The sequence below is a fragment of the Heloderma suspectum genome, chromosome 6 (assembly GCF_057233095.1).
Source record: "Heloderma suspectum isolate Gila_16-S chromosome 6, 16-S_ref, whole genome shotgun sequence".
NCBI classification, from domain to species: Eukaryota; Metazoa; Chordata; class Lepidosauria; order Squamata; family Helodermatidae; genus Heloderma; species Heloderma suspectum.
In genome coordinates this window covers 108,337,433-108,361,133 of record NC_139463.1, presented here as the reverse complement: position 1 = coordinate 108,361,133, position 23,701 = coordinate 108,337,433, and the positions used below count along the sequence as shown (strand labels likewise).

At 50.2% G+C, this 23,701-nt stretch overlaps 2 protein-coding genes across 9 annotated transcripts; one reads left to right on the top strand and one right to left on the bottom strand.

Moving 5' to 3' along the window:
- Window positions 1–2: 2 nt before the first annotated feature.
- APEX1 (apurinic/apyrimidinic endodeoxyribonuclease 1) lies at window positions 3–9,393 on the top strand. 4 transcript variants are annotated; one of them, XM_084806108.1, is made up of 6 exons: window positions 377–409; window positions 2,980–3,045; window positions 3,530–3,671; window positions 4,075–4,256; window positions 6,887–7,079; window positions 8,293–9,393. In XM_084806108.1, the coding sequence occupies exons 2-6, from the start codon at window positions 2,998–3,000 to the stop codon at window positions 8,805–8,807; spliced, it is 1,080 nt and encodes a 359-aa protein (XP_084662234.1). In that variant the 5' UTR covers window positions 377–409; window positions 2,980–2,997; the 3' UTR covers window positions 8,808–9,393. The 4 variants fall into 4 exon arrangements, with proteins under 4 accessions (XP_084662236.1, XP_084662234.1, XP_084662232.1 ...); XM_084806106.1 differs by lacking the exon at window positions 377–409 and adding an exon at window positions 480–574; XM_084806110.1 differs by lacking the exon at window positions 2,980–3,045 and having other exon boundaries at window positions 3–409.
- A 131-nt stretch (window positions 9,394–9,524) lies between these two features.
- PIP4P1 (phosphatidylinositol-4,5-bisphosphate 4-phosphatase 1) lies at window positions 9,525–22,411 on the bottom strand. 5 transcript variants are annotated; one of them, XR_014783945.1, is made up of 8 exons: window positions 22,215–22,411; window positions 21,308–21,510; window positions 17,064–17,170; window positions 16,038–16,143; window positions 15,340–15,392; window positions 14,866–14,956; window positions 12,659–13,571; window positions 9,525–10,960 (listed from the first exon to the last, which is right to left on the bottom strand). XR_014783945.1 is itself a non-coding variant. In XM_084806114.1 (7 exons), the coding sequence occupies exons 1-7, from the start codon at window positions 22,357–22,359 to the stop codon at window positions 13,428–13,430; spliced, it is 849 nt and encodes a 282-aa protein (XP_084662240.1). In that variant the 5' UTR covers window positions 22,360–22,411; the 3' UTR covers window positions 11,175–13,427. The 5 variants fall into 5 exon arrangements, 2 of the variants coding, with proteins under 2 accessions (XP_084662240.1, XP_084662239.1); XR_014783946.1 differs by lacking the exon at window positions 9,525–10,960 and adding an exon at window positions 11,312–11,989 and having other exon boundaries at window positions 12,029–13,571; XR_014783947.1 differs by lacking the exon at window positions 9,525–10,960 and adding an exon at window positions 11,315–11,989 and having other exon boundaries at window positions 12,070–13,571.
- Window positions 22,412–23,701: the final 1,290 nt, after the last annotated feature.

Sequence of the window (23,701 nt, the reverse complement as noted above, 5' to 3'; positions counted from 1 at the left end):
AAGACACGCCCGCAACTCCCAGCATGGGGGTTGTGGGCCTTTTTTTTCTGTCTCAACTTGCATAGGAAGCCATAAACTTGCACCTTTAAAAACCATTTCTCTCTCTCCATGAATGCAAAAGAGAGAGAAAGAAAGCAGAGCCCCCCTCCCCCCAGGGCATCCTGCTGCCCTTTTTCTATGGATTAGCCCGCTCCTCGCTGTTTGATTGGGAACCGGAAGTGTTGACGCATCAAACGTTTCCTTGAAGCCTGCGGATCCCCTTTGGGGAGAGAGTCCCTGCGCGTCATCAGGCATCAAACTCCGCCCACTCCCTCTCCACGTGACGGTGCAGGGCTCCCGGGCTTGCTTCCCCCCCCCCTTCCTTCTTTTTTTAACCCTTTCACTGCTGGACACGCGCGGCGCTTCCTCCGTAAGTCTCCGCGTTGCCCCCCTCCGGCTTTAATGCGGGGCTCCACCCTCCGCCCTTATCACGTGGCACAGATCCACGCCGCGTGCGTCTCCCCATTCTGCTGGTGCGCGAGCGAGCCCTGCTGCCTCCTTCATTGTCTCGGGGGGCTCTCGGGATCCCGGCGCGGTAAGAGCAGCAGCAGCAGCAGCAGCAGCGATGGCTCACTACGAGAATGACTTCTTTGCTGCTATTATTAATTGCATTACCTAAGCAAAAAAGGAAGGGCGCGCCTGGCCTCCCGTCTTTGCGGGGAAGACTCCGGCGCCTTTAAAAGTGGCACGGCAGGTGGACATTCCACCGGTGCAGCCTTGGCCCGCCGCTGCAGCTGAAAGAGCCGCCACCTTTTTTTCCCCACCCCCCAGAAATTGACTCTGTGCCTTGCACCGCACGGCGGGCAGAAGCTTCCCAGGCTGGGGTCTCCCCCCGCTCCTCCCCTTGGCATGATTCCTAGGGAAGGTAGTTGCTGGATTTCCTGCCAGGCCGCCGCCGCTGCGCTTGTTAAAAGCGGAGGAGCCCTGCCTGAAAAAGAGGGTGACCTCTGTCGATTATTATCTGGAGGGGGGTTAGTTGCAAATGATCTATTTATGGGGGGTGACTGGCTGGGAATAGCATGTTTAGGGGGCTGGTAGATTTATTTTAACATTATTTTAATTTCTATACCACCCAATAGCCAAATCCAAGATAATAAACAATATAAATCTTTAACATACACGTTTTTTAAAAAGTGTAGGGTGCAATCCTACGCAAATTTAAACAGAAAAAAGGCCATGCCCCAGCCACCTGGCTGGGGCATGCTGGGAGTTGTAGGCCTTTTTTTCTGGCTAAACTTGCATAGGACTGTACCCTTAAACAGCTAAAACAGTTACAGTAAGATTTTATATCCTGCCTTTCAACATTAAGCCTCCTGAGGCATTTGGATTCTTGGGGTTTTGGAGGTGCAAGAGGTCTTGGAAGTCATTTACTTCAACTCCACTCAGTGCATGAGTCTTGCATCCCTGACAGATGACTATCCAACCTCCACGTAAATATCTCTAGTGAAGGATGGTCCACCACCTTCCTCCAAAGCAGTCCGTTGCACTTACCATTAGGCAGTTTCTCCTGATGTTTAGCAAAAATCTGCTCTCCCTGCAATTTTTACCCACTGGGTCTGGCCCTCTCCTTTGGAGCAACAGGGAAAAGTTGTCCCACCTTATGTGGGACAGCGGCCCTTCAGGTGTTTGAAGGCAGCTTTCATGTCTCTCTCTTGTTCAGGCTAACCATCCCCAGATCTTTCAACCTTTCCTCATAGGACTTGGTTTCCAGATGCCTCACCATCCTGGTCACCTCTCCCTGGATGTGTCCCAGTCCAGCCCATTATTTTTATTTATTTAAAATATTTCTTGGCCACCTTTCAGGAGAGGAGCCCTCCCAAGGGAGCATCCAACAATCAAACACATAATAAAAACCTATGTGGTAATAAAAATAGTAAACGCACAGTAAAAAACAGCCGTGACAGCCTCCAGATGTGTTTGACTACAAATCCCATAATTCCCAGCCAACATTGATGATGGGAGTTGCAGTCCAACATATCTGGAAGTCACCAGGTTGGGGAAAGCTGGTGTACACATACTAGATAATAATATTAAGGCGCCATATAGTTTCAACATGCAGAGCAGTTTAGATGAGTCATGCTTCATTTTGATCCAACAAGCTCAGGCCGTAAGAACATAAGGGGAGCCCTGCTGGATCAGAGAATGCCCAAACTGGGTTTATTACTTCTTGTGATCGGGATGCCATGGTTCTGGTCATGCAGCCTCAGATTGCATTAGCCTTTTTTTGGCCACTGCACTGGCTCACATGCAGCTTATGATCAATGAGGACCCTTGAGCTGCAATCCTATGGATGTTTAGACAGAAAAAAGTCCTACGACTCCCAGCATTCCCTAGCCAGCCATACCTATGGCTGGCTGGGGAATGCTGGGAGTCGTAGGACTTTTTTCTGCCTAAACAGGCATGGGATTGCAACCTTAACCCTTTTACCATTGAATATCTTGCCTCTTATTTCCTTGTTTATCAACCCTGATGTAGGACTGCCTCAAGCCATTTGGGAGCCTGAGGCAGACAATTTTGTCTAAACGTGCATAGGATTGCTCCCTTAGATCCTTTTCACATGTGCTAGTACCCCGTGCATTCGTTCTTCTGGGCAGAAACCTGTGTGCTTGTACCTTGTGCGCTGTTTCTTCTGTGGGAATTGTCGTCACTTTCTGCAAGAAAGGCTGTATGTTTAAGGGCCAAATGCTCATCCAGTTCAAGAGTCTTAGGTGGCAGGGCTGGGAAAGGTTTCTGCCTCAGCCCCTAGCAACTCACCATCTGCCCAAGTAGATGCTGGCAGGGTACTTTGGCCAGTAGCCTAATCTAGCCCAGTGTCCGAGAACAGGAGGTTTATATAGTGCAGGAAGGTGAATTCTGCTAAGGAAGCTGTTGTTTATTTATTTATTTATTTATTATTTATTTATTATTGCATTTATATCCCGCCTTTATTCCTCTTGCAAGGAACCCAAGGTGGCTTACATGATCCTCCTCCTCTCCATTTTATCCTCACAACAACAACCCTGTGAGGTAGGTTGGGCTGAGAGTGTGTGACTGGCCCAAAGTCACCCAGTGAGCTTCCATGACCGAGTGGGGACTAGAACCTGGATCTCCCAGCTCCCAGTCCAACACTCTTGCCACTACACCATACTGGCTCTTGTTTCGTTTGGGGGAGTCACAAAATTGGCTAGGAATCAGTAGGTCTACCTTCCCCCGCCTGGTGCCCTCCAGAGGTGTTGTTTTGCAATTCCCATCATTCTTAGCTAACATGGCCAATGGCCACAGAATTGCAGCCCAGCACACCTGGAAGGAGCCAGGTTGGGAAAGGCTGGAGTTGGCTTTTATGGAACAAGAAGGTGTGTTGCTGAATGGAACATGGGTACAGAAGCTGTCTTAGAGGGTCACTGCCGGGGTTGTAGTTGGTCAAGGGGGGGTTCACGGGAGATGATGCCACAGGAAGGTGCCTGTCTTGATGGAAGTGGAGGCGTTTGCGGTAACGGTTCTTCCTCCCCAGGAGACGCTGCAGTTCAGGAGCCTGTGGCCTGCGAGACTAAGCTGCCAGCTGCTTAGGGTAAGACCCAGCTGGGGACCTGAGATGCCAAAACGAGGGAAGAAGAAGGAAGATGGAGTCGTTCCGGCAGAGAAGGAGGCAGCGGGTGAGTGTCTCAACCTTAGCAATCACAGTGGAATCGACTTGGGGCAGCGGGCATCCCCGTGTCAAGCTCTTGTGCACTGTGGCGCAGCATCCTTTAGATGTTTCATGCCTTCCAGTCTCCCTTTCACCTGACAAGTTTTCCTCTTCACTGTACAACGTCCCTTCATCACCTCTCCCCGCAACTCCAGTGTCAGAGTTTTTTGGCCTTTGCAGTAGCAGATCCCTTTTAAGTCAAAGAAATGAATTGTTCAGGTCTTATAAACCTCCCCTCCTGGTTGCCAGCAGGCAACTGTTACTCGCCAGAGGAAACCTGATTACAACCCTGCACGGAACCTAGCTCTCTGTGACCGATGAAAAGGGGTTTCATTCTCATTCTATATCTTCTCTCCGTCTCTCTTTGCCAGAGCCCGAGCCCAAGAAGGCTAAAAAAGGCGGGGCAAAAGCTGAGAAGGAGGCCGATGGCCCAATCATGTACCAGGATCCCCCTGATAAACTCACCTCTCCCAGTGGCAAGAAATACACATTGAAGGTCACTTCCTGGAACGTAGATGGGATCCGAGCCTGGTTCAAGAAGAAGGGCCTGGAGGTAACGGTCCCTGCTAGAATCAAGCGGGGGGGCATGCATTTAATCCAGCATCTTTGTTTCCTACAATGGCCAAGCAAGGCATGAATGCAGTGGCCCTCCCTACTCCCCTCTGCAACTGATATTCACAGATACACTGCCTTGGAACATGGAGGTTGTCTTTAGACTTCAGAGCTGTGTGTGGTGTAGTGGTTATAGGGTTGGACCAGGAGAGTGTGAGGGTCAAATTCCATTTCAGAGAAGCTCGGGGGGGGGGGGGGGCTCATTCCAGGGATGGGCGGGGAAAAGGGGGCAGGGCTAAAAATACCCAGATATTTTCGTTTACAGCTCTTACTCAAGTAACTAAGCCTTAGGAGAAGCATTTCTGCCTTTTAGGATGGGGGGGGGAACTACAGAAAGCTAGGAAACCACAAATGGGTTGGTGGGTGGGGCCAGAGAAGGGGGGCGTGGCCTTCTGAGTAATCCTGGTGGGCTGGATTTGGCTGCCAGGCCTGAGCTTTTGTACCCCTGGGCTAGGACCTGGGAGAGACAAGTTTGACCCCACACTTCTCCATGAAGCTCAGGGGGTGCCTCTGGGCCAGTCACCATCTCTCAGCCTGATCTCCCGCACAGGGTTGTTCTGAGGATAAAAGGGATGCCATCGTGAGGGTAGGCTGACTATAAATGCAAATGAAATGACCAGACCTGTCCCCACAGTGCATTTGTTTCATTCCCTTTCAAAGCCGCCTGGGGAGGCCATTGCTGGATCTCGAGGCTGCGAATTCCAGACATCCATTATGTGCTGTGCGAAGACGCACATCCGACTGTGTGTCCTGAATTTTAACGCCTGTCAGTTTCTTTGGATGAGCCCTGTTATTATATGATAATTATATAATATTTTAATATGATTACGATTATAATGTAAGTATAATAATAACAGTTATTGCTGTTATTAGGGGAGGGGGGAAGCCACCGTGCATAGTTTTGTTAACAGTCATGGCCCTCTGATAGTGGTCTTTCCCCCCCGCTTCTGAACAAAAAATCTGTGAATGTTTTTGCCTTCCCTTGGAGAAAGAATCTCTGCCACATCTGGATGGGTCCAGGAAGAACTTGGGGGGACCTACACCGTGCTCAGCCGCAGCTTGCACCCCACCTCCTTCATTTTCTACTGCACCCCTCCCCATTCTGGTGCCTTGCAGCTGTGTTGTACTGCAACTCCCATCATTCCCACACTGGCCGGGAATGATAGTTGTAGTCCAACACATCTGGAGGGCCCCGCTTGGGGAAGGCTCCTTCTCCTGCCTTACACAGCCATGCGCTCTCCCGTTGCAGTTCGCTATGGATACCTGCTGAGTTCACCTCATCTCCAGGTTGATGCAGCCCCTCGAGAGCCATTAGAAGACCGTGGTATAGCAACCCAGTGTCACGGATGGGAGAGGCTGCACCTCTGCTGCTGCAGGCAGCCGGAAAGGGGACAGCCAACGCCAGCTCAGTCAAGGCTCCAGGGCGGTGCCTGGCGTGAAACGGTTTTAAAGGGGCTCGGACAAATCCGTGGAGGACACAGCCGTCAGTGGCTACTCGTCTTGATGGCCATGTTTTATGTCCGGTATCGGAGGCGGTGTGCCTCTGTATGCCAGTGGCTTGGGAACACAGGCAGAAGGGGGCGATTGCACTCATGTCCTGCCGGGGGGCTTCCCATGGGCATCTGGTTGGCCGCTGTGTGAACAGGATGCTGGATGAGATGGCTATTCTTGTGTCCTCAATTTTTTTTTTAATCTTGCCTCTCCTACAGGGAGTTGATAGGATGGGGCTGGGGGGCAGATACCCAGCAGTACCTCCTTTATTATTGCGTCCACCAGCCACTTTGCATTTTTCCCTTCTCAGTAGGGAGATAGGGCCATGGGAATCTGCCTTATGCTGGGCAGACCGCTGGTGTATTTAGTTTGGTATTGTCTGTCTACAGTGACTGACAGTGGCTCTCCGTGGCCTGAAGATAGGAGTCTTTGCCTGTCTGGAGATGCCGGGGATCGAACCTGGGGCCTTCTACATGCAAAGCACGTGCTCTGTCACTGAGCTACGGCCCTTCTTCTTCTTCCCCAGTGGCCATTCCGCCTGATGGTTATAGCCACTATCTGCTTAGTGACTTGTGTAGCACATAAAAATAATGACCGGAATTTGCTTATTTTCCTCTTCCCTCCTCCTCCCCTTTTGTGTTGTATGTTTTCAATTACATGCCTTTACTTTCAAATTGTCAACTGCCGTGAGGGTATTGGCAGAAGGTTGGTATATAAATGCAGTCAGTAAACAAATGAAGATGAAGTTTTCTTCTTCTTCCGTTTCATCCTCACAACATCCCTGTGAGGTAGGTGAGGCTGGGAGAAAGCAACTGGCCCAAAGTCATCCAAGGAGCTTCATAACTGGGGGAGGGGATTTGAACCCAGGTTGCACTGGTCCTAGACTGGTCCTAGTGATAAGAGTGTCACTTACCACTAGGTAACACTGTATGCCTTTAGCAAGTAACTAATTCTGTTGGCAGGCCAATTTTCACCTGCGCCAGTCTGTGCTCCCCTATTGTAAATGGCTATATCCTATTTTTCTGTTTGGTGAGAAGCTGGAAGTCAGAGGAGCTCACCAGAAGCCCTCTCTCCCCACAGTGGGTGTCTGAGGAGAACCCGGACGTGCTCTGCCTACAAGAAACCAAGTGTGCGGAAAAACAGCTGCCTGCAGACATCCGGGACCTGGCTGAATATCCCCATAAGTACTGGGCCTGCTCTGATGACAAGGAAGGCTACAGTGGCGTGGCGCTACTCTCCAAGGTCAAGCCTGTTGATGTCACATATGGTATCGGTAAGGACTTCCCAAACCCCACAGCAAACAACACCCCCCTCATCCCATTGATCTGATCTGCACATCACAGCCACCCTACAAAAGCCTACATGGCCCTGGAGCAGGCTACCTGAAAGGCTGCTTTCTCCCATATGAGCCTGCCCAGGTCTTGAGATCTTCGGGAGACACCCTCCTTTTAAGACTGCTGCCTTCAGAGGCGCATTTGGTGGCAACGTGGATGAGGGCCTTCCCGGTGGCTGCTCCTTGGCTGTGAATCTCCTTGCTGAGGGAGGCTAGGTTCACTCTCTTCTTTGTTGCCCTTCTGGCAGCAGGCAAAGACCGCTTTATTCAAGCGGGCCTTTGGTGTGTAAGTGGGAGGCTTTTTTTTTTTTTACTCTATTGTGTTTTTGTGTTTAATGTATTTGTTTTAGCTTTGTTTTTACCAAACTTTATTACTGATTGTAAGCCACCCTGAGTGGCATTTTCAGTAGAAAGGCAGGGCACAGGTCAAATAAATAAATAACCCACGGTTTGTTTAAACCATGGGTTGATGTGAACGAAGTGGGAGCGAGTGTGCTGGTTCTCACCACCAGATGAGTTCCGCCTGCCTGCAACAGAAGCAAACTATCCAGGGAAACCCTGTCCCTGGATTATTGTCTGTGACGTGCAAACTGGGTACTGTGGGTGGGACAATCCGGAGTTGTAACACTAACTGGGGATGAATGACTTTGTAGTTTCACTTTCTCCCATATTTGAAATTTTTAAATCTCAAGTTCTTTCTCAGTTATGAAGAACTTTGCAAATCTTGGTATGTTCTTATTACAAATGAACTGAAAGTAAATTCTCACCCATCTGGACTGGCCAAATTCGGTAGGTACAGCTATTCTCAGCAGGGAGAGGACCATGTTTTGCCTGCCTGCCATATAGCTATCAAAGATGAGGAGCCAGTCACAAAACAAGAGGTGGCAACCCTAAATCAGCACTCATCTTGTTGAATACATGGGATTTAATCCCAGACTAGCACTCAAAGCCTTGAGCCTGGATGGACAAATCTGTCAGTTCCAATCTGTCCCACATTCTTTTTTAAAAAAAATCTCAACTGTTTTTGTCCTGAATACGGAGGACTTTGCAAATGGTGGTAAATTTGTACAGAAATGGAACTGAAACGACTTTCTCGCATCCTTCTGTATAGTCAATGGCGGATTCCATTCTGCTGGTTTTCTGCCCCCTACAGGCGAGGAGGAGCATGACAAGGAAGGCCGTGTGATCACGGCTGAGTTCCCCTCCTACTTCCTGGTGACGGCCTACGTACCCAATGCTGGCCGGGGGCTGGTGCGCCTGGAGTACCGCCAACGCTGGGACGTGGCCTTACGTGCTTACCTGCAAGGCCTTGCTGCCCGCAAGCCCCTCATCCTGTGCGGGGATCTCAATGTGGCACACCAAGAGATTGACCTGAAGAACCCCAAGGGGAACAAGAAGAACGCCGGCTTCACCCCAGAGGAGCGGGCTGGCTTCGGCAAGCTGCTAGAAGCCGGCTTCACCGACACCTTCCGACACCTCTACCCTGACACGCCCTATGCCTACACCTTCTGGACCTACATGATGAACGCCCGCACCAAGAACGTGGGCTGGCGCCTCGACTATTTTGTGGTCTCCCAAGGGCTGCTGGACAGCATCTGTGACAGCAAGATCCGCTCCACGGCCCTGGGAAGTGACCACTGCCCCATCACCCTGTACGTGGCTGTGTGATGCAGTGCAGGAGGGAGGGCTGTCTTTACACTTCCCCTCTAACAGGGCTGTTCGGGGGCGGTGAAAGAGAGATGGCTGTAGAAAACTAAACATCTCGTTTCTGGCATATGCAAAATAGGGGGAGGGAAGGCTGGTTGTGTGTGCACATGCACACCTGTCTAGCAAGGGGGTTGAATTTGCATTTTTTCCTCCTTGGTAGGGAAACAGCAGAGGATGCCAAGAGAGTTGCCAGCTCCTGCCCTGGGAGAGTGCCCCTCAGTTCCAGGCTAGCAAAGTAGTTTTGTGCCCACCCTTTTCGATGGCCTGCTGTAGCAGGCTATTTTCACTCCAGAGTAGATGAGACAGGAATAGGGGTGTGAACAGACCAATGTAGGACAAGCCATATTGTCTCCCATGTGTGCCCCCCCCCCATTCTTCTGGGGCTGTTAAAAATAAGCTTGTGTCTCTGGTTCAGCAGCTGGCATCCCTATGTGGGGGTTCTCAAAAGAGGAATGTGGGGGAAATGGCTGCTCCCCCTCTTTCAACCCTGATAATTGTTCTCTAATCCCTCAAGCCCATGGGTTTCCATCTTCCCATCAAGCAACTGTTTCTCCTTAAAAAGCTACCCTTCTTCCTTCCCACACTCCTTTCCTTCCCTTTCTGCTTTTTTGAAGCTATGGTGCTCCAACTTATAACCTTTCAGAAGGCATTAAACTGTTTTTATAAAATACAAATTGATACCGTTGTCCTTTTATTTCTTGAAGGATGTCATTCTCTAGGTGGGGAGGGGAACCCCAGTGATGAATATTCAGCAGTGACTAAACTTTCTTCATTTTTATCCCATCCTTCTTGCTAAGTGCTCAAAAGGGCAAGCACTTTGTTTTCCTTCTGCCCATTTGATTCTCATAATGACCCCCTGTGAGGTTGATTAACCCACAGAGAACAGCTTCCTCCTTCTTGGAAAAGCAGAGCATTTAGGGGTGTTTTCTCTCAACCTTGGCTGTACATCAAAGTCAAGCATTTGCTTAACTTGCTCTAACCAAAGTACCTACTTCTTCTTCACTCTAGTGCATACTAACCCTCTGGAGCAGCTGAGGCCCACGTCCAGTGTGCGGGTTCGATAAATGTTTACTGGACTACACCCTCAACCTGTCTTGGACATTAAGGTCTCTGCTTGAATGAAGGAAAGCTGTTATCTTATTCTTGAATTTGCCTCTAGGCTTCCTTTCAATTTGATCCCACCTGAAAAAAGGAGCCTTGACCAGCCTGGGACCTTCCAGATGTATTGCATGATGGGGGTTGAAGACCAACACCTCTGGAAGGCTGCTGGACAGCCAAGGCTGCCCTCACCTGGCATCTTGCCTGCCCCCCCACACTGCTGGACCTGGCCAAAACAGCAGGTACTGGTGCACGCTGGCTAGGGTAAAAAGAACAGGATGTACCACGGCAGAAGAAGGGACTTGCTGACTTTGGGCTAGGCGTCATGCAAAGGCTTCGCACAGAATTGTCTTCAGCATGCACAAGGCAGGTGCCTGCATGGGATCCATACATCCTTGTTATGGCTGGGGACAGGTGCCTTAGAGCCCAGCAGCTACTCTCCCCACCCCCCCATGGAGCAATAAAGCCATATTTCGAGCTCTTGCAACTCCCTTGGCAGAAGGCCCAAAGCAAGTCCCTCCTCACGGTGCTGGCCACAGCACAGTTGGGGCAGCTCAGCTGACTGGGGCACCTGCTCAAATCCCCTTTGATGAACAGCATGTGTTTGAAATGCTTGGGCCTGCTTGCAATCAGGATGGGTCCATGGTTGTGTTTCTTCCCGAGCTACAGGGCTGGAGAAGAAGTGGGGATTCACATCCAAGCACAGACAGGGCTACCATGAGGCAAGGTCAGGTAGCAGATTTGGGGAGCCAATGAGGGCACCAGGCCCACAAGCCATTTGTTCACTTGAGGCTGACAGCAGAGCACTTCTGGATGGATTGCGCCCCTCCTTAAAGGGAGGGGGCACTTCTGGATGGATTGCACCCCTCCTTGAAGGGAGGGGGTGCTTGGGAGTGGAGTACAGGCTTTGCTCAAGAGGTCCAAGGTTCAATCCTGGGCTAGAGAGACCAACAGCCAGATGCAGTATAAGGACAGGTTGCTTAGATTTTCTGCTTCAGGCAGCCCTACATCAGGGTCTGTAAACAGGGAAACAAGAGGGCAAGACATTCAGTGGTAAAAGGATTAAGGGCGCAATCCTATGCCTGTTTAGACAGAAAAGTCCTACAACTTCCAGCATTCCCCAGCCAGCCACACTTGGCTGGGGCATGCTGGGAGTTGTAGGACTTCTTTTCTGTCTAAACAGGCACAGGATTGCGCCCTCAGCTACAAAAAGAGACCAAGACCTAGGAAGGCAGTTTCTATATAGGACATTTTGTCCTTTTCTAATTTAAGGAAGTCGCCCCTGTGCTTTCAGCAAATGCAGCAAAGCATACTGAAAAACCAAGAGATGACCACAGCGTACCCCGCACCCCCGAAACACTCTGGTTAATGTATGGAATCTCTACTTTATTTACAACCATCCAGTCATTTTTTTCATTCCTCCTGTGGCCACGGGGAGGAGGAAGAGGGTGACAGACAGGTTTCATCATGACTGAAGGAGAAGCAGGGGGAAGGCAAGAGACAGAGAAAGTGCAGGCACACAGGCAGAAGGAGAGAGGCAGGCAGGCAGTCACCACAGGGGAGAGTGATTTTAAATAGCACTATGTACACATTAATCATTCTTATATACAATCTGTAACAGCAACACATTTGGGGCTACAAGCTCAAAGCCATGGGGGTGATAGAGAATTTGAGGCAGGGGCTTGAGTTGAGGGATTAACACCCCACTGAAGAAAGCCAAAACAGATATGTAAGGGCTAAAAAAAAGACTTCCCATAACCAGAACACTCCCTTTTTTTGTGTGCTGCTGAGCCCCCTCCCTCCGCCCCCTAGAGCTGAGGCCGGTCTCCCCCCTCCCCCAGTAAGCACCTCAAGCAGACCACAAAGGGTGGGCTTGAACCCTCCCAACCCAAACCCTGGAGCATCTTAAGAGCAAGTCCATGGGAGGGGAATGAGATAGGGGGGACATAAAAATCAAACACAGAAATGAAGGTGGAAATTTAGCTGAAGGGAGAATCAGATCATCCTTCCCCAGCCTGATGCCCTCCAGATGTGTGGGACTACAACTCCCATCACTGGAGGTGATGGGAGCTGTAGTCCAACACATCTGGAGGGAGCAGGTTGGGGAAGGTAGTCATAGACCAACTGCTGATGGGGGAGGGGAAAGGGCTTCTCAAATTGCTACCAGGGAAGGGAAAGGAAATTCCACTCCCCCACCTATGGGGTTAAGCCTGACTGTCTGAGTGCCTGTGGGGGAGGGATTTAAAAGCAGGTCCAAATCAGTGGTGTTGATCCCTCAGCCCCACTCTGCCCCTCTGAGAGTGGAGTTTTGGTTTGCGAAGGGGAAGTTCCTCCACCAAGGAATGTGCAAAGAAAAAGCAGCAGCAGCAGCAGAAGGGCCAAGGGAAGTGAAAGCAAACCAAACGAACAAAAAATGTTTGGAGATTAAAGTTCTCATGGAACCCAAGATTCTTTCAGCACAAGGCCTTTGGAAGGCGGGACTGTGGTTGGTCACAGAGCAGGTGGGGCGGCAGGGGCGGGGATCAAGACCAACCCCATATGGTACTAAGCCACAGGAGGCTTGGGGATGAAAGGAGCCCAGAACACAGCACTGGTGGAGGGGGAGTCCAGAGCACCCAGGCCGCACTACGCAGCACTGGCCCTTAAGCCACAGCATTCTCCGAGAGCAGGTGACAGGGATCCATTTGCCTTCCACACCTCTTGCCCCGACTCACCGCTGAAGGAATGTGGAAGACGCCTCGACTCTCACAACTTCAGCTGGCCTCTACAGCCGCCTCAAATGACAGAGCGTGTGCAGGAAACAAACAAAAAGAGAAGACGGATCAATGCAGCGGTGGGTCCCTGGAGCTCTTCTTGCCTTCCAGCCCTGGCCAGGAAGCACTGAAGCAGAAGCTAACAGATCCTACAACATGCTCTTTTCAAGTGTCCCAGCTGAATCACTGTAGTGTATTCTCAAGTAGTTGAGCCCATCACAATAGGGATTTCCATTTGGGACTGAACCCCTTCCTGCCAAGCATCCTACCAGCACCCCCGACGTGCATCTGTCCCAGCACCGCCACCGTAGTTCCAATGTCTCCCCCAGGAAGGAAGCACTGAGCAACAGTTTCTTGGGCCCCAGAACATCCAGGCACATCCAAGCTCCTCTTGCTGTTGGTCCAATCAGCATTTTGCTGCCTACGGGGTCGGTGGGAAGTCTGCCGGCACTGGGGCAGCCCCAGGTTTCCGCATTCGGAGTTCTTCAGGTCCCAACTGTTCGTTTTTGGCTCCACACCAGACATGGGAGAAGCCTCCCAGGTGGGAACTGCAGCGGCTGTCGAGATGACAAGATGGGATGCTTGGCGCAGCAGGAAAGTGGCACAGAAGGTCCCAGCCCCGAAGTGGAGACAAGGAAAAAAAGAGAGGAAGAGAGGGCAGGCAGGGCTGGCTCTTGGCAGGCGATGTGCTGGGCGCAGCAGCCAGAAATGGAGGGGAGTGCAGGGAGGCTCAGGATAAGTTCTGGACAAGGTGGCTGACCCTCATGCAGGCCCAGTATGTAGCCCGGCCAAGGCAGACCAACGCCAGGAAGATCACCAACGCCCAGGCCGCGTAGATCCCGCTGTACTGCTGGGCTTTCTTCCAGGTGCCGAACTAGAGAGACAGAGGGGGACAGAGAGAGGAGTCAGTGAGCTGCAACGTTCCCAGGCTGCCTTGCACCGCCAGGAAAGTGGCCTTAAAACAACAGCTGCAAAAAAGGACGGGGGGGAAGGGAGGAGCCCGTGGGAAGGCTGGAGTGGTGGAGGTTGTGCCACCGCCCCAGGCTGGAGGTCCGCTCACAGTGCAGCACCAAACACCTGCGTGTCACACAGCGCCTCTGAGCACCTCATGGCAGAAGGGTGCCTTTCAGGTGTGCAGGACGGCAATTCCTATCATTGCCAAGCAGCACGGCCTTGAAAGGGAAACTCGACAGTGGATCCCAAACAGCACCTAGAAAGCAAGCAGCTCAGGTAAGTTATAAAGCAGCCCTCCCCACCCGGGCGACTTCCAAGTGGGCTGGACTGCAACTCCCATCATTTGCATCTTCTCTTTTTTTAAATACTGAAGCCACTGCAGAATCATATTCGTTTCTGCAGGGCACTTCATAAAGCGTAAAGAGGGATGGGGGCAGGAAGGGAAGAGAGAGAGAAGGATTCTATAAAAAATTTAAAATCGTACTCCGCTTGCAAAAAAACAAGAAGTTTTTGTTTCCTGGTAGGATGATCCCCCTGTAAGTAGAAAAACAGAAGCCTGCACAACGATCCAAGTATATTTGGAGCCCAGAGACCCAAGTGGAAGCTTCACCCTGCTGTCTGTGCCCAGAGCCATCATGGGCAGTCAGCTTTGGGGTATGGCTCTTGCATCCAGACAGGAAAAGGCCAGAGAGACCTACAGGCTCAACTACAACTTAAAACTGAGAACACGACAGGCATGAGAGTGTCTTAAGGATATAGAGCGACGTTGCTCTAGGCCAGGGGTGCAGAACCTTAGGCCTGGGGGCCAAATCCAGCCATCCAAGGTTTTCCAGATGGCCATGCCCCCTTCCCCTGGCACTGCCCCCTTTCCCCCAATTGCTGATCTTCTGGTGGTTTCTGGCTTTTGTGCAGTTTTCCCCCCATTTTGAAAAGGTCGAAATGCCTCTCCTAAAGCTCAGTTGCTGACAGCAAGAGCTCTAAGCTAAAATATGCCATTTTCGCCCTACCCACCACTGGAACGCAGCTCTTGAGAGCTGCTCCAAAATGGAATTCGGCTCTCAGGCTGGAAGAGGTTTCACACCCCCTGCTCTAAGCCTTTGTACAGCTTCTAGATATTGTTGTCTTGGAAGTGAAAGGGTCAAGAACGCCTTACTGTCAGGCTGCAAGTGCCCCAAAGGTCCGTATTGGGACCCTGCCTCCTTGCTTGTACTCACCGCAAGCCCCGTCGCTGTCACAGCCATTAAGACACCCAGCAGGAAGCAGCAAAAACATCTCTTTCGGGGGTAGCGGCGTCCGATGGAGGAGCTGGCGGTAGGAAGGGAGACATGGGGAGCCCATCAGACTTCCTGAGAGTCACTCCGTTACAGGGCCTCAATTCCCAGGGGTCAAGGGAGATCTGACCTCTCAAGGAGGCAGTAGCTGTGAAGGAGCTTGTCCCATTGGCCCACCCAGTCCTCTGTTCCAGCACCCCATGGCACCCCACACCCTTTGCTCTCATCCTCCCGGTTGGCTGGAGAAGCAGAACCAGCATTCTCCTCCCCGCTGCACCAACCCAACTACTAGTACTGGGCACACACACGGCAGCTTTTCAGAGCCTTTTCCTACCCCCCCCCCCCATTAGTGCTGTGAGCCTTCCCGGGCAAATCCCCGCCCGGGCTTACTGGTTAAGTAGGAGTAGGCTAACTCACACTTTACGGCAGTGTGGACATCGGGCTAAGGTGCGGTCTGTGAACTCTGTCCACTGCAGTAAAGGGGGGGGGGGAGAGAGAGAGAAGAAAAAGTTAAACAAAAAAGAAAGAGGATGAAGGAATGCTAGACCTGAAGCCTTTGACCCACCCCAAATATGCCCAGCAATCAAGGCAGTTGCGCATCAAATGCTCATCTGAATTCTCCCAAGTCCACCAACATGCCACAACAGACAGGCGATATCAAAGCTCATAAACATTTCAGAAAGAATGCTGCAAGGCAACCAAGGGCCATTTCACTTCTCAGCTGTAGCATGTTGTCCAATTAATGTGTTAATTACACTTTTACCCTGCCCTTCCTCCAAGGAGCTCAGAGCAGTGTATGTTTCTCCTCCCCACTTTAGGTTCACAACAATCCTGCAAGGTAGACTAGACTGAGAGGTCACCGAGTGAGCTTCAGGCATAAAAATTTGGTCCGGTGTGTCTTTCCTGATTGAAGCCCTACACTCGCTCCATTAAACTGCCCTGGCTCAACTGTTGGCTTCATCATGTTATAATGTTCTGAGGGTGACTTCAGTAGAGCAGTCATTTTAGGCATAGAGGGACTTCCCTGTAGCAATTGTCCAAACCCCACCCACAACTGGAAACAAGAGCTTTCCCCTTCTTGTTTCCTTCTCCCTTTCCCTCCAAGCACCCCTTACCAGGAAATTGTTCTTGCAGTGGCCACAGTTGACACGCACACCAACCGGCTGGGGCTCAGGACTCAGAGGCCCAGGATGCACTGGGCCCAGGTTAATGACCCTTTTGCTAAGGAGAAAGAAAAAAGGTGAGATGACTCTCCTTGTGAGCCTCTCCCCGCCTGCTCCGTGGTACACAGGGCTGGCCCAAGACATTTTGCTGCCTGAGGCGAAAGACAAGATGGCGCCCCCTCCTATCCTATGTACAAAAACTGTCTGGGTAGCAGACGAATCTGTCTTCAACACTGATGGCGAGGCAATGACCTCCACTGAGCCTGAAGGCTACAGGCTAACTTAAGGTGCACAGAGTAGGCTGCAAGGCACACTGCTCTCTCCTTGAGCCCCTTGCTGGTGCCTCCCAGCATCTGCCACCTGACGCCACTGTCTCACCCTGCCTAATGGTAGGGCCCGCCCTGTTGGTACAGCACACCTTTACTCTTCACTTGGTTGCCAATCCAGTCGTGGCATGCAGTTAGTATCTCCCACCCAGATAAAGTCCTCCAACATGCCCAGGTTCAGCCTGCTCACCCAGTCTTATTGCATTTCCTATCAATACTGCCATTGCTCTCAGTATCAAAATATAAATGTTCCCTCTCCTCCCACCCTGCCCCACTGCTTATGTACCACTGCATTCTACATAGGCCCCCTATTCCCATTTCTTTCTCCTCTCACTCTTAGTTGCATGTATTTCCCTATCTGTTTTTTCCGCCCCTAGAAACTTGCCTTGCTTCAACATGAAAGCAGAGGCCTGTCCAAGTTGCTGGATTGCATGCTGGATGCTATACTCCATGTTCAGTGGCTTTCTAGAACATCGGTTCCACTAGACACACCATGGTTTTGCCATCATAACGTATTAGTTTTTTTCAATTCCAACATTTGTCACTTGGGCTATGCAACTGGTCACACACCAAGATTCCCTATCAGATGGAATTCAACCACAGCGTAGCCACAGTGCCCCTTTCTGAGAGGCTCTCCACCCCATTCCCTTACCAGTATGTCCGAGGACAGGCAATGCGCTGCGATGTCACCTTGCAGATTAGGAGGCAGTTGCAGGGGCATCTCACATATTTTTTACCCGGTGGGGCATTTTTGATTGGCTGAAGCAGAGAGAAGGAAAAAAAGATTCTATTCTTGAAAGCCAAATGGTCAGAATAATAGATACGCAGCAGAGTGGTTCAAACAATCCAATCCACACACCACAAACCAGACTGAGATTAATGAAAAGGCTCCTTCAGCTGCTCTTGTGTCACAGAATGTTCACAAACATTCCAACTGTTCAAGGTTAAAATTAAGATTTTTAGAATCAGTGTAACTTCTGCAAGGAAAATGGAAAGTCAGATTGGCTAGGAGAAATCTTGTGGGATTGTTATTCGTGGGCTGGGGAAGGAGAGACAGAGTGCGAAGAGGGCTCAGCAGCAATGGCAAAGAGAGCAGTAGGGTGAGATGTGGGGGTTTGGTGAAAGCATCACACAGGACCCAGAATAGCTGAGTGAGATTTGTGGGAAAGGAGCTGGGGCAAGGGGAGTGTGACGGGCAAAAGGAGGATGCAAGGAATTTTGCAAATTGATTTTAGACTAGCCAGCTAGACATCTGGGTCACAGGTCTCGTAAAAATGTTTATCATATAACAAACAAGGGCCAATGTTATGCAAGCGTACAGTGGAAGTGTTTCAGACTTGGGAGATTATTCTAACCACGAAGCTCAAAACATGGTCTTACACAGATCACTCACTCTCAACAAACTTACCTCACTGATTTATCCCAAACCTAAATGGAAAGACTTGTGAACTATTCACTGTGTTCTTTTTTGCACCAGGTGAAACCCTTTTCTATTTTCTGAGGCGTTTTTAGTTTTAATTTTTCAGTTTGTTTTAAAGCTGGTATTGTATTTTAAATCTTTGCACTGTGGCTAGGTTCTATTTGGTTATTATTTTTATTCTGTAGTTTTAAACTGTTAAATCTTTATATTGTATTTTATTGTCTTGTATTTCATGGCTTTTATTGCTGTGAACTGCCCAGAGAGCTTCAGCTATTAGGCAGTATAGAAATGTAATAAAAAACAATTACAATACAATACATAAAGCATTTGGAATATCGGGAAATCACAGTAGACTAAAGCACAGAGGAATCCAGTGCATAATTTTATGAATTAGACAAATAACCTGTCCTTAAGGTTAAAGACATTGAACATATATTCTTCTATGGCTAAGAATCAAGGGGCATTTCTGGACAGTACCACTTCCCAGATGACAAGTGTAGGCGAAGCTTACATAACTAAATGCTCCTTCATACATACAAGAAAATTCACTGCACGTAGAAAATCGGCACAGCTGAGAGGAGACAAGGCTAGAACCACTCTGACATGCTAGCTTAGTCATAGCAGGGATTTTAAAAATGATTTTGATAGAACGGGATGTTCCCTCACATGAGCACCCCATCCACCCAGCTTTAGCAGGGTTATTGGGTTTAGAACAGGTTGGGCAACTTGGAGGGCCACAGCTCCCATCAGCCTTACCCAGCATAGCCAATGGTTAGGGATGATGGGAGTTGCGGGCCCAAACATCAGGAGGGCCAAAAGTTGCCCACCCCTAGTCTAGGGGTATGAGTCTTCCTTTGTGTGCAGGAGGCTCTGGGTTCAAATTCCAGACAAGCACAACTTTTGAGAAAAGGGCCACAGCCCAGTGGTAAAACACATCCTTTGTATACAGAACGTCCCAGGTTCAATCCCTGGCCTCTGCAGTTAGAAGGGCTAGGTGGCAGTGACAGGAGAGGCTCTTCTTTATGGGAGACCCTGGAGAGGCACTGCCAGTCAAAAGCAGGCAACGTTGGGCTAAATGGACCAAGCCTGACCTAGTATAAGGGGAAGCCTGAAGCGGGATGCTCCAGAAACAGTGTTGCCAACTACTTGCGATATTTGTGAGACCAGGGCTTTATTTTCGCATCAAGAGGGTGCAAAGCACTATACAGAAGGGATGCAATCTCTATTTAGAGGGCTTCCAACCTACATTAGACAAAACAGGCATGACAGTAATGACTGGTAACAGGGAGCGTGTATGGGGCAGGGAGAGACTGCCATTTTCCTGATCCTCATTACAACCCTCTAAGTTAGATTAGTTAGATTGGGGGGGGGGGGGACCAAGATTACCCATTCAGTTCATAACAAACATGAGGTGTGAACCCAAATCCAACACCTAATAGTCTGTCCTTTTGAACCACACCTTCTTTAAAAAACACACACCCACAAATGATGTTTCACTCTCTATAGGAGAAGCTAGTTACTGTCAGACAGGTTTATCCAGGAGATTAAAAAAAAAAAAATCAGGTTGACTTCTGGTACCTTTTCTAGAAAACAAATGAAACCATACCAAGTCTGGAACCCTGGGCTGGATTTCAAACTCTGGAGGATGCCCAGGCACCAATGTGTCACTCCAGCTCTTGAAGCCCATTTACCTAGGGACCAAAACCCTTGCAGAATGGCAATGCCCAATTGAAGATTTTTATTATTTAAGATTTTGTACACTGGACTGAAGTTCTCTCTTCCTCTTTAGGAAAAAGGGAAGGCTTCAAAATAAATACACTGTGGAAAAAGATAAATAGGGAGAATCGAAACGAAGTGAGAAAGTTTTGTCCCTATAATACTTCCTGATTTAACAAGACTTTGCACCCACAGAGTACTGGAAGTCTTTGAAGTGGCCCGTATACCAGCATACCCACTACAAGTTGGGACCTGCAAGGAACTGGAGGGGGAGAATGGGGAAGCCACCATTAACTCTACAATGCAGTAACAGCACCCCTGAGCACTGCAGCACAGCATGTATGCGGGGAGCAGTTAACCCTTTCCCTCAGTACAGGAGAGACTGGGTGTGGTGGGACTGAGGTCAGGGATGTGCCCTGACCAAATGTTCCCTTTAAGCTATAAAGGGAACAGACCACCTTAAAGATCCTGGAAGAATTCCAGGATCCCATTACTCTGATAAGAATGTAAGAGCCCTGTTGGATCAGACAAAAAGGTCTATCTTGTCCAGCAGCCATTTTCCCATTGTTGCCTACCAAATGCCTCCAGGAAGCCCATAAGCAAGTCCTGAGACTAAGAGTCCTCTACTCGAATGTATACCGCCCTTGAAAGCTCCATATAGCCATCATGACTAGTAGCTAGGGAAAGACCAATCCTCCTCTATGGATTTGTCATTTTAAAGCCATCTAGAGGAGTGACCAACAACCCATCTGGGTTGGGCCATCAATGAAATTGTGTGGTGTGTAAAGTACTATTTCCATTTTGTTCATTCTCCTGCCTAGTCAGTTTCACTGTATGACCCTGAGTTCTAGTATTATGAGGGGGAAGAAAATTCTATTCACTTTCTTCTTCTCCCATTAGGCCCAGGCTGAAGGGGAGCAAGCCAGCGACTTCTCACCAGCCAAAAGAACTTATTTATTTCCGCTACTCGGAGGGCACCTTTTATGGTAAGAACCCTCCAAGGCAGCTTTCCAGCATAGAGAAATACAATATAAAAATAATAAACATCAAAAACCACAGATCAGTAATAACACTAACACCAAAATATCTGACCCAGGAAATAGTAAAATCCAATTACAACTAAAAGCAACATCATATATATCCAGCAATCCAGTAAAATTTCCTTAGAAGAAAGCAACAGAGTACCAATGAGTCTTTAGGGCTGTTTTAGAAAATGGCAGTAAACAATGTCAAACCACTGGTCCAGCTAACTCAGAACTTCCTCCATACTGATTGGCAGTGGCTCAGCAGGATCTCAGACAGGATTAAACATAGGACCTTTCAGATGCAAAGCAGGAGCTTTACCACTAACTGACAACCCTTCCCCTGACTTGCACCTATGCTCTGATCTCACGTTGCCCATGTTAAAAAAAAGTCCTCCCTTACCAAAAACATGCCCAGTATTTTTCTGCATCCCTAGGATGAACCCTGGAAACACAAACCAACCCATTCTTTCTGGGTGGCCCCACTCATTATAATTGGCATAAATTCATAACTTTTCCATTAGAAAAAACTATATCGTAGAGGGCAGGAAGGGCAACTGAGGCAGAGAGATAACAGATTTCCTCAGGCTGTCCAGCTAGTTCATGGGTGTGGTGAGGCATGGCTGAAGCCTAGGAGCTCCTCCTGGCTCACAGCTCACCACTTCCCAATGCCCAGATTTGGACATAACTATGTGACCATGCCATCCACAGCTTGCCTCCCTTTCCAACGGTGCTCACCGTGGCCTCGTTGCAGACACTGCATTTCACTACATGCTGATGCATCTTGCCCTCCACATTGATGGGGCTCTGGCAGACCCGGCAAGTGATCATGGGAGCACTGCCACTCTCTGGAGATGCCATTGGTGAGTAGGGTGGGGGATCCTCTCCAGGCAGCACAGCTGCTTGGCCCCCATCGCTGACCCCGCCGAAGGAAGGAAACCCTGGGAAGAGAAAGAGGGAACAGCTATGGAGAGGGAACATCAGCCACTACTTCAACACCCCCACCCCCTCCAGGCTCCCTGCATTCTCCACACCCCACACACCTCTCCTCAGTCATCTTCTCCAACACTGCACCGCATCCTGCACAACTCCTTCCACAGCCCCTTTATCATTGCTGCCCCCCCCAAATCTGCTCAAATTCAACCCACAAGAATCTTATGTTCTCTCACACTAGGTCTACCCTCCTACCCTGCCAGCTATAGGTCAGAAACAAATATCCAAATGTCAAGCAACCTATTATTGCCTCTTGCAAAAGCTCAGGCTTTGGTGAGCCCGCATGGGTGATCCACATCTCTCCTCTAACTTGCTGGCCCTCCCAACACCCTCACCCCCAAACATTCCCATATCCCCACGCCCCACACTTTATGCTTCCCCACTTATTAGTCTAAGCCTATTTACTGGGCACACGCCCCTCCCCCATGGTCTGTAGCTCCACCCCTGCAGGGCATAGCCACGCCCACTCGGCATAAGCCCCTCCCCGGTGTTTCAACACAGCCTTCTACAGCGCCCCCAGCCCACCCCAGGAGGTTTTCCTAGCCCAGTCCCTCCCCCGCCCCCTCCCTTGGCCCCGCCCAGCGCCCCCCGCCCAATGGAACCCTCCCTTCCAGCTGCCTCTTTTGCATATGAATGAGGGGGCGTGGCTCACCCTGAGGCGGGTTCGGCTTCCCCGGCGGGTTCGAGGCGGGGCCCGACGCCAGCCCCGCAGGGCCCACCAACCCTCCAGCGCCGAGGCCGCCTCCCTCCCCGGACTCGACTGGGAGCAGCGGGGAGCGTTCCCCGTCCGCAGCCATCGCTGCTCTGGTGCTTCTGCAACCGCCTCGCTTCTCGTCCCTCTCGGCTTCCGTAGCTTGCGGCCCCGCCCCTCACTCCCGACTACTCCCGTCACGTGATGAGTGACGGGCGACGTCTTCTTCCTGTTGGCTGCGAAGGAGCCCGGATGGCCGTGTCACGTGACAAGGGACTCGCCGGGTTACGAGCAGCTCGTTTTCTGATTGGTCGACGGCGGACGAGCCCGTTTACCATCCGCTGGCGTTGATTGGGCAGGCACCGTGCCCCTCCTTTACATTCCACCCGGTCCTCAGGGCTCCCTCGTCCCATGACCTCCTTCTGGCCTTTTCATTGGCTGTTTCTACCGCTCGCTCCTCGTTTGCCCCCCCGAGTCATCCCTTTTTTCCCTATTGGCCGCAACACGGCACTCATAGGGGTGAGAATCGAGGGGGGGTTGGCCCACGTGACAAGGAAATTTGTATTCTTATTGGCCAAAATCAGCCTCTGTCCCATAGCATGATCCCAGGACTCCACACTCATTGGCCGAGAGAAGGACTCCTTTTTCCCGTGATGAAAACACTTTCTCTCATTGGACAGTCTCAAACTCACCCCTCTCCCTCCCCCAAGGTGGCTCTGCCCTTTCCTTGGACTCAGACAGCTAGTCCCGCCCCTTCTCTTATCTCCGCGCTTGCTATTGCTCCGCCCCTCCCATGATGATTGACGTCCCAGTCAAGATCCTGTGGCGGAGGGGGGAAAGAAACCAGTGAGTAAAAATGCCAATTTGCATATATGTTGATATATGCAAATATATGCAAATCTACATGTGACACATCAAACAAGCTGAAACAGGGTGTGTGTGAAGAGAGAACCAGCAGTCTGGGGCTGGTGTGATTATAACATAAATTAATATATGCAAATGAGCACATTAATTTAAAGGTAAATTAGATTTTGTTGAAATGCAAAAACATGCTTGTTGTTGCTGTTCAGTCATTCAGTCGTGTCCGACTCTTCGTGACCCATGGACCACAGCACGCCAGGCCTTCCGGCCTGTCTCTTCCAGAGTGTGCTCAAGTCCATATTCATTGCATCGGTGATGCTATCCAGCCATCTCATCCTCTGCCGTCCCCTCCTCCTTTTAAAAACATGCTACTTAAACATAAAAGTTAAGTACTCCACTGAGTGCACAGTGAGATATTCTATCGCAGAATTGGGGAGGATGTGGCCTTCCCGATGTTGTTGGCTTACAGGTCCCATCACCCCAGGCCATTGGCCATGCTGGCTGGGGGTGATGGGAGGTGCAGTTCAACAACTCCTGGAATGCCACAGGTTTCCCTGTCCCTGTTCTAGTGGGTCTATTTCTGGTGG